This window comes from Somniosus microcephalus, chromosome 6 (genome assembly GCF_052327205.1).
Source record: "Somniosus microcephalus isolate GS21.2 chromosome 6, FLI_Smic_1.0, whole genome shotgun sequence".
In the NCBI taxonomy this organism is placed as follows: Eukaryota; Metazoa; Chordata; class Chondrichthyes; order Squaliformes; family Somniosidae; genus Somniosus; species Somniosus microcephalus.
Window position 1 is genome coordinate 11653388 of NC_140992.1, and position 9853 is coordinate 11663240.

The window sequence follows — 9853 nt, forward strand, 5'->3', positions numbered from 1 at the left end:
GGGGGCATAGTTTCAAGATAAGGGGCAGGAGGTTTAGAGGGGATTTGAGGGAAAACTTTTTCACCCAGAGGGTGGTTGGAATCTGGAACTCACTGCCTGAAAGAGTGGTAGAGGCTGGAACCCTCACAACATTCAAGAAGCATTTAGATGAGCACTTGAAACGCCATAGCATACAAGGCTACGGACCAAGTGCTGGAAAATGGGATTAGAATAGACAGGGCTTGATGGCCGGCGCGGTCACGATGGGCCGAAGGGCCGCTTTCTGTGCTGTCTAAATCTATGGGGGAAAAATTCAGTTGTTTGCGCCTCCCGTTAGCACCTTAAGAGGGCGCTAATGGGGCGCAAAGCAACTAGCGCCCGGGCACGGCGATGATTGTGCCGCTCGTGAAATTAACTAGACATTTTGCGGCGGCGCTAAACACTACCACCACAATCTCCTGCGCTGGCAGATCGTGACATCAGTCGAGTGCGCAACGCCCCGTTAGCGCCCCGGACCGGATATTGAGTGGCGCCCCCTGCCTTACCGCCTGCCGCTAGCAACGACAGGTTGAGGGGAGCGTTTTGCAGTCAGAAAGGGACTGGGGGAGCGCTATTTAAAGGCGACCGCTTCCTGCCTTTTTTGTCGGTGACATTTTTGCACCACGCATTCTGAGAGAGAGAGAGAGAGACTTCTGGAGAGATTCAACGCTGTGTGAAGGAGTTTTGGGTACTGAGCAGCACTTTGCAGGTTTATTTTGATTTGACCTTCCGTGCTTCACCAGCGCTCTGAGGTAGCGCCTCACTCCTCGGCCTTTGCGCCTTAAGACAGGTGTGAAGCGCCTGATTTAGCGCTCCAGGGGCGATGAAAGGCAAGTTTGCTGTCGGAGGCGATAGTTATCGCCAGGCGCTAAACTTTGCGCATGGCCGATATTGGCGCCCCAAATGGGGCGATACCGTATTTTTCCCCCTAAGTACTTAAGACCAGAACTGGGCACAGTTATTAATGGTTATTATATTGAGCAATATCTGCCAATACCTGGGTTTACTTTTACATTTCCAGACCCAGTCCCTGCTGCCTCGGGAGCAGTCATCCGACCCTTTGCTTGAGGTTCCAATTGGTCATCCTTCGGCTTGTCATTCCCAATGGTAAGTTCAAGCTGGTCAGGTGGGCATGAGGGAGATGGAGGAGCATGTGACAGCAGGGTCAGAGGTGAGGCAGGGGGCTCTGCTGATTCCGATTGATTAATAGGCCTTTGGTTTGGCCTGGCCTTTGACCTTCTCCGTGCTTTCTTGACCTTCTTCCTGGTGGCTGAAGCTGATTGGTTTACAGAGACGACAGACGTCACTTCTCGTTTTTCTGGTACCTCCTGGTCATTTCTGCAATGCAAAGATAAAGAGCAAGGTCTTGCATTTCTGTAGCGCCTTTCATCTGTAGCGCCTTTCACGACCTTGGGACAACCCAAAGCGCTTCACAAGCCAATGAAGTACTTTGTAGTCGCTGTTGTAATGTAGCAAACGTGGCAGCCAACTTGCGCACAGCAAGCTCCCACAAACAGCAATGAGACGAATGACCAGATAATCAGTTTTTTAGTGATGTTGGTTGAGGGATAAATGTTGGCCCCAGAACACCAGGGAGAACTCCCTCTGCTCTTTGAATTAGAGCCGTAGGATCCTTTACGTCCACCTGAACGGGCTGATGGGAGCTCGGTTTTAACATCTCATCCGAGAGACGGCACCTGTGACAGTGCGGCACTCCCTCAGTACTGCTCTGGGAGTGTCGGCCTGGGTTATAGGCTCGAGTCTCTGGAGTGCATGTAAGGGGAAGCTAGATACACACATGAGGGAGAAAGGAATATGCTGATAGGGTGAGATGAAGTAGGGTGGGAGGAGGCTCGTGTGGATCTTAAACACCAACACGGACCAGTTGGGTGAACGTCCTTGAACCGTACAGTGCAACGAGACCTGGGTGTCCTTGTGCACCAGTCGCTGAAGGTAAGCATGCAGGTGCAGCAGGCGGTTAAGAAGGCAAATGGTATGTTGGCCTTCACAGCGAGAGGCTTTGAGTACAGGAACAAGGATGTCTTGCTGCAGTTGTACAGGGCCTTGGTGAGACCACATCTTGAGTATTGTGTGCAGTTTTGGTCGCCTTATCTGAGGAAGGATGTTCTTGCCATGGAGGGAGAGCAGCGAAGATTCACCAGACTGATACCTGGGATGGCAGGAATGACGTACGAGGAGAGATTGGGTCGATTGGGCTTGTACTCGCTGGAGTTTAGAAGAATGAGAGGGGATATCGTCGAAACTTATACAATTCTAACAGGACTAGACAGACTAGATGCTGGAAGGATGTTCCCGGTGGTCGGGGAGTCCAGAACCAGGGGTCACAGTCGAAGGATAAGGGGTAAGCCATTTAGGACAGAGATGAGGAGGAATTTCTTCACCCAGAGAGTGGTGAACCTGTGGAATTCTCTACCAAAGAAGGCAGTAGAGGCCAATTCATTAAATATATTCAAGAAGGAGTTGGATATATTTCTTAAGGCTAAAGGGATCAAGGGATATGGAGACAAGGCAGGAACAGGGTACTGAATTTGGATGATCAGCCATGATCTCATTGAATGGCGGAGCAGGCTCGAGGGGCCGAATGGCCTACTCCTGCTCCTATCTTCTATGTTTCTATTCCCCCTCACTAGGAAATGTTTACAGAACCACGTTCGACTATTACAAATGGCCACTCAGAAATGCCAAGATGCAACCAGGGTTGGGAGGAGGATCTGGTGACGTTTTGTCCACGATCACCCAACTGTGCCAAAGGAGCTCTGCGACCACAAATCTCGTTTGCCAAATGGCCAGCTGCTGTTGCAAGGAGGCGGTTGGACACCGGCTGGTTGGGCGAGCTGACCAATGCTGGGAGGTTTGAGAAGCAGTGACCTAACAGTGGGGTCACCGCGAAAGATCGCGTGGACGGAGGGTCACAGCCGACTTTCTAGGATTGAACGCAGGAAGAGCGCTGTCACGTAGCTGGGCCGTGACGTGACGTGACACGTAACTAGGGCGAGGTGCAGGCTGGCCTGCAAGCGCGAAGAAGACGGTAATCTCACCATCTCCCAAAGGTGGGCCGCCCCCAGCGATTCTCACTGAGGCCGCCTGACTCTAACACAGGAGCGCGGCTAGAATTTAACTGACTCACGACTTCTGCCCGCTGTCCGGAGGTGGTGGCGACACCGGGAGCAAAAGGGAGACATCCTGCGGGAACACAAAGCAGAGTTAAACCAGTCGGATCCCACTGTGGACGCCGAGGAGCGATCTTATAACCCAGGGCTGGGAGTTAACCCTCACGGAGCACGGGGAAGCACACGGTCAGTGAAGGACTCTAAATCTAACTGTCTGTTGTCCAAAAGCTAAGACCCTTCACCGAGCAATGCCTCAAATACACAGTTACGGTGGGGTGATGGTTGTTACTGGACTGATAATCCAGAGGCTTGAATTAAGACTCCAACTAATGCGAGTGCAATTTTGAAAAGCTGGTCTCAAAAACAAGTGACAAATTGTCATTAAAAACCAACCGGTCCACTAATGTCCCTTCAGGGAGGGAAACCTGCCGTCCTTACCCGCTCTGGGCCTATAGGTGACTCCAGCCCCCACACCTGTGTCGTTGATTCTTAACTAGCAAGCCACTCAGTTGTCAGGGCAAAGAAGGATGGGCAATAAATGCCAGTCTTGCCAGCATAGATACATGATGGGACAATGTAGAAGGAGTTTTACTCTGTATCTAACCCGTGCTGTACGTGCCCTGGGAGTGTTTGATGGGACGGTGTAGAGTGAGCTTTACTCTGTATCTAACCCGTGCTGTACCTGCCCTGGGAGTGTTTGATGGGACAATGTAGAAGGAGCTTTACTCTGTATCTAACCCGTGCTGTACCTGCACTGGGAGTGTTTGATGGGACAGTGTAGAGGGAGCTTTACTCTGTATCTAACCCGTGCCGTACCTGCCCTGGGAATGTTTGATGGGACAGTGTAGAGGGAGCTTTACTCTGTATCTAACCCGTGCTGTATCTGCCCTGGGAGTGTTTGATGGGACGGTGTACAGGGAGCTTTACTCTGTTTCTAACCCATGCTGTACCTGCCCTGGGAGTGTTTGATGGGACAGTGTAGAGGGAGCTTTACTCTGTATCTAACCCGTGCTGTACCTGCCCTGGGAGTGTTTGATGGGACAGTGCAGAGGGAGCGTTACTCTGTATCTAACCCGTGCTGTACCTGCCCTGGGAGTGTTTGATGGGACAGTGTAGAGGGAGCTTTCATCTGTATCTAACCCGTGCTGTACCTGCCCTGGGAGTGTTTGATGGGACAGTGTAGAGGGAGCTTTACTCTGTATCTAACCCGTGCTGTACCTGCCCTGGGAGTGTTTGATGGGACAGTGTAGAGGGAGCTTTACTCTGTATCTAACCCGTGCTGTACCTGCCCTGGGAGTGTTTGATGGGACAGTGTAGAGGGAGCTTTACTCTGTATCTAACCCGTGCTGTACCTGCCCTGGGAGTGTTTGATGGGACAGTGTAGAGGGAGCTTTACTCTGTATCTAACCTGTGCTGTACCTGCCCTGGGAGTGTTTGATGGGACAATGTAGAAGGAGCTTTACTCTGTATCTAACCCGTGCTGTACCTGCACTGGGAGTGTTTGATGGGACAGTGTAGAGGGAGCTTTACTCTGTATCTAACCCGTGCCGTACCTGCCCTGGGAATGTTTGATGGGACAGTGTAGAGGGAGCTTTACTCTGTATCTAACCCGTGCCGTACCTGCCCTGGGAGTGTTTGATGGGACAGTGTAGAGGGAGCTTTACTCTGTATCTAACCCGTGCTGTATCTGCCCTGGGAGTGTTTGATGGGACGGTGTACAGGGAGCTTTACTCTGTTTCTAACCCATGCTGTACCTGCCCTGGGAGTGTTTGATGGGACAGTGTAGAGGGAGCTTTACTCTGTATCTAACCCGTGCTGTACCTGCCCTGGGAGTGTTTGATGGGACAGTGCAGAGGGAGCGTTACTCTGTATCTAACCCGTGCTGTACCTGCCCTGGGAGTGTTTGATGGGACAGTGTAGAGGGAGCTTTCATCTGTATCTAACCCGTGCTGTACCTGCCCTGGGAGTGTTTGATGGGACAGTGTAGAGGGAGCTTTACTCTGTATCTAACCCGTGCTGTACCTGCCCTGGGAGTGTTTGATGGGACAGTGTAGAGGGAGCTTTACTCTGTATCTAACCCGTGCTGTACCTGCCCTGGGAGTGTTTGATGGGACAGTGTAGAGGGAGCTTTACTCTGTATCTAACCCGTGCCGGACCTGCCCTGGGAGTGTTTGATGGGACAGTGTAGAGGGAGCTTTACTCTGTATCTAACCTGTGCTGTACCTGCCCTGGGAGTGTTTGATGGGACAGTGTAGAGGGAGCTTTACTCTGTATCTAACCCATGCTGTACCTGCCCTGGGAGTGTTTCATGGGACAGTGTAGAAGGAGCTTTACTGTGTATCGAACCCATGCTGTACCTGCCCTGGGAGTGTTTGATGGGACAGTGTAGAGGGAGCTTTACTCTGTATCTAACCCATGCTGTACCTGCCCTGGGAGTGTTTGATGGGACAGTGTAGAGGGAGCTTTACTCTGTATCTAACCCATGCTGTACCTGCCCTGGGAGTGTTGGATGGGACAGTGTAGAGGGAGCTTTACTCTGTATCTAACCCGTGCTGGACCTGCCCTGGGTGTGTTTGATGGGACAGTGTAGAGGGAGTTTTACTCTATATCTAACCCGTGCTGTACCTGCCCTGGGAGTGTTTGATGGGACAGTGTAGAGGGAGCTTTACTCTATATCTAACCCGTGCTGTACCTGCCCTGGGAGTGTTTGATGGGACAGTGTAGAGGGAGCTTTACTCTGTATCTAACCCGTGCTGTACCTGCCCTGGGAGTGTTTGGTGGGGACAGTGTAGAGGGAGCTTTACTCTCTATCTAACCCGTGCTGTACCTGCCGTGGGAGTGTTTGATGGGACAGTGTAGAGGGAGCTTTACTCTGTATCTAACCCGTGCTGTACCTGCCCTGGGAGTGTTTGGTGGGGACAGTGTAGAGGGAGCTTTACTCTGTATCTAACCCGTGCTGTACCTGCCCTGGGAGTGTTTGATGGGACAGTGTAGAGGGAGCTTTACTCTGTATCTAACCCGTGCTGTACCTGCCCTGGGAGTGTTTGATGGGACAGTGTAGAGGGAGCTTGTAGAAGACCGTTGCGAGCCTTGGCATTTCACAAGGTGTGGAATATTACCTGAGGGACTGCGAGGTGGATCTCCGGTGAGCCAGCTGGTCGGGTTCTCAGTGACCCATCGCGCGCGGCTTGGCAAACGACATCCAATTGGCCGCAGACCCGGTGAAAGTCGGCAGATGGCAGACGATATCCAGAATCCTGCTTCACAGCCGCATTCCTGAAATAAAAAAAGAATTGGAAAGGGAACAAATCCCACGGTGAATTAAGAACTGAGTCGAACAGCTGGGACGGGTATTTGCTTACTGCGGTTCGAGAGCCAACAATGACAACAACAATACGATAGCAAATTACTGCGGATGCTGAAAATCCAAAATAACAACAGAAAACGCTGGAAAAACTCAGCAGGCCCGGCAACATCCGTGGAGAGAGAAACAGAGTTAACGTTTCAGGTCGAAACCCTTCAAATCAAATCAAATCAAATCAACTTTTATTGTCATTGTTAGTGCACAAGTGCAGTACAACGAAATGTAGGCTTGCGGCTCCCGAGAGTGTACAATTTGGATTAGGACACTTAAACATTTCAACATACATTTGTACATATATATTAGCATAAATATGACCATAATAAAGTGCATTGGCAGATGTGCAGGCTTTAGAGTTTATTTGTGGAGTTCAGCAGGATGACAGCCCTGGGAAAGAAGCTGTTCCTAAATCTGGTCGTACGGGTGCGAATGCATCTGTAGCGTCTCCCAGATGGTAGGAGGGCGAACAGACTGTGGCTGGGGTGGGTAGGGTCTTTGATGATGGACCGTGACGTCCGTAAACAGCGTTTCTGGTATATGTGCTCCATGGTCGGTAGCCGGGTGCCGGTAATGCGTTGGGCAGTTTTGACTACCCGCTGCAGGGCTTTCCGGTCATGGGAGCTACAGCTGCCGTACCATACCGTGATACAGTTTGTCAGGATGCTCTCTATAGTGCAGCGGTAGAACTGGCAACTACAATGACAACAACAACTTGCATTTATAGAGCGCATTTAACGCAGTAAAACATCCCAAGGCGCTTCACGGGAGCGATTATTAAACAAAATTTGACACCGAGCCATAAAAGGAGATATTAGGACAAGAGGTGGGTTTTAAGGAGCATCTTAAAGGAGGAGAGAGAGGGGCGGGGAGGTTTAGGGAGGGAATTCCAGAGCTCAGGGTCCAGGCAGCTGAAGGCACGGCCGCCAATGGCGGAGCGATTAAAATCGGGGGATGCTCAAGAGGCCAGAATTGGAGGAGCGCAGAGATCTGTGAGGGTTGTAGGGCCGGAGGAGGTTACAGAGATAGGGATGGGGGGCGAGGGCCATGGAGGGATTTGAACACAAGGATGAGAATTTTGAAATCGAGGCGTTGCCGGACTGGGAGCCAGTGTAGGTCAGCGAGCACAGGGGGTGATGGGTCGAACGAGAACTTGGTGTGAGTTAGGACACGGGCAATGTCCCCTCTTATTCTTGTTTGGTGCACGGTCCCCTTAAATGGCGGTGCGGCCCATTCAAATTTTCATGCATGCGCAGTTTCTCCCATATAAAAGCAGGAGAGTGGCCCGCACGGGACCTCCACGGGAATGTTGGATACAGGCGGCAGTTTTTTGGATGAGCTGAAGTTTACGGACATCAGTGAACCAGTTGGGTTTTTACACCAATCCAACAGCCTCACGGTCACTTTTACTGACCCCAGTTCTTTATTTCCAGCTTGTTTTGAAAAAAAATCTAAACTGAAGCTGCCCTGCGGGAGGATCTGAACTCGCGCTCTCCGGATTACTAGACCAGCAACATAACTAACCACACACAATATATCTGAGTGGCACTACTGTTGGAAGCTATTGAACAGAAGACAGGCAAAGCCTCGCAGCTGGGGAGAGAGAGGTTGGAACAATCAAAGGGAGAAACATTCCCAACCAAGTGTTACATGTCCCCTAGCAACCAGCTCAAAGTAACATCGGTGGACGCTAGGCAACATGTTGTTTGTTACCCAGGGATCCCGGGGTGGGGGGGTTGGCGGGTGGGGAAGCGGGGGGGCGGGGTGCGTAGAGAAGTAAAGGAATTTTTCGTCTGAAAAATAAAATCAAAAGTTGCACTGCCCAACTGATACTGATCTGAGGTTTGACTCCTGCTCTGTGCTGAGTTAAGTGGTCTTCGCCTCAATCTCTTGGTCTCAGTAAGCGTACTGACAAGTGTCAGCCGTGGTTCAGTGGGTAGCACTCTCGTCGCTGGGTCTGAAGCTTGTGGCTCCACAGGCCCACTCCAGAGACGCGAGCACAAAAAAACCCAGGCTGACGGAGTAGTGAGAGAGTGCTGCACTGTCAGAGGGGCAGTACTGAGGGAGCGCTGCACTGTCAGAGGGGCAGTACTGAGGGAGCGCTGCACTGTCGGAGGGGCAGTACTGAGGGAGTGCTGCACTGTCAGAGGGGCAGTACTGAGGGAGCGCTGCACTGTCAGAGGGGCAGTACTGAGGGAGCGCTGCACTGTCGGAGGGGCAGTACTGAGGGAGTGCTGCACTGTCGGAGGGGCAGTACTGAGGGAGCGCTGCACTATTGGAGAGGCAGTACCGAGAGAGTGCTGCACTGTCGGAGGGCAGTACTGAGGGAGCGCGGCACTGTCAGAGGGGCAGTACTGAGGGAGTGCTGCACTGTCGGAGGTGCAATACTGAGGGAATGCTGCACTGTCGGGGGTGCAGTACTGAGGGAGTGCTGCACTGTCGGGGGGGCAGTACTGAGGGAGAGCGGCACTGTCGGAGGGGCAGTACTGAGGGAGAGCTGCACTGTCGGAGGGGCAGTACTGAGGGAGTGCTGCACTGTCGGAGGGGCAGTACTGAGGGAGTGCTGCACTGTCGGAGGGGCAGTACTGAGGGAATGCTACACTGTCGGGGGGGCAGTACTGAGGGAGCGCTGCACTGTCGGAGGGGCAGTACTGAGGGAGCGCTGCACTGTCAGAGGGGCAGTACTGAGGGAGTGCTGCACTGTCGGGGGGGCAGTACTGAGGGAATGCTACACTGTCGGGGGGGCAGTATTGAGGGAGCGCTGCACTGTCGGAGGGGCAGTACTGAGGGAGTGCTGCACTGTCGGGGGGGCAGTACTGAGGGAATGCTACACTGTCGGAGGGGCAGTACTGAGGGAGCGCTGCACTGTCAGAGGGGCAGTACTGAGGGAGTGCTGCACTGTCGGAGGGGCAGTACTGAGGGAGTGCTGCACTGTCAGAGGGGCAGTACTGAGGGAGTGCTGCACTGTCAGAGGGGCAGTACTGAGGGAGTGCTGCACTGTCGGAGGGGCAGTACTGAGGGAGTGCTGCACTGTCGGAGGTGCCGTCTTTCGGCTGCGACGAGGCCCCCCTCTGCCCTCGCAGGTGGACGCGAAAGATTCCAAGGCACTATTTTTGAAGAAGAGCCGGGGATTTCTCCCGGAGTCCTGAGCCAATATTTATCACTAAAACCGATTATCCGGTCAGTATCCCATTGCTGTTTGTGGGAGCTTGCTGTGCGCAAATTGGTTGCTGCATTTCCTGCATTGCAACAGTGACTGCACTTCGAAGGTGAACCTCATTGGCTGTAAAATGCTTTGGGACATCCTGAGAGCATGAAAGGTGTTGTTTAAATGCAACTTCTTTCT

At 52.4% G+C, this 9853-nt stretch overlaps 1 protein-coding gene across 1 annotated transcript in view; it reads right to left on the reverse strand.

Moving 5' to 3' along the window:
* The window catches only part of LOC147115453 (uncharacterized), a 48208-nt gene that overhangs the window by 11632 nt on the left and 26723 nt on the right, over positions 1 to 9853 (reverse strand). Inside the window, exons 8-10 of the mRNA XM_085989717.1 lie at positions 6269 to 6425; positions 3167 to 3222; positions 1016 to 1356 (exon numbers count right to left, since the gene is read on the reverse strand). Of these exons, the coding sequence (XP_085845843.1) occupies positions 1016 to 1356; positions 3167 to 3222; positions 6269 to 6425 (554 nt within the window). The remainder of the gene's footprint in view (positions 1 to 1015; positions 1357 to 3166; positions 3223 to 6268; positions 6426 to 9853) is intronic.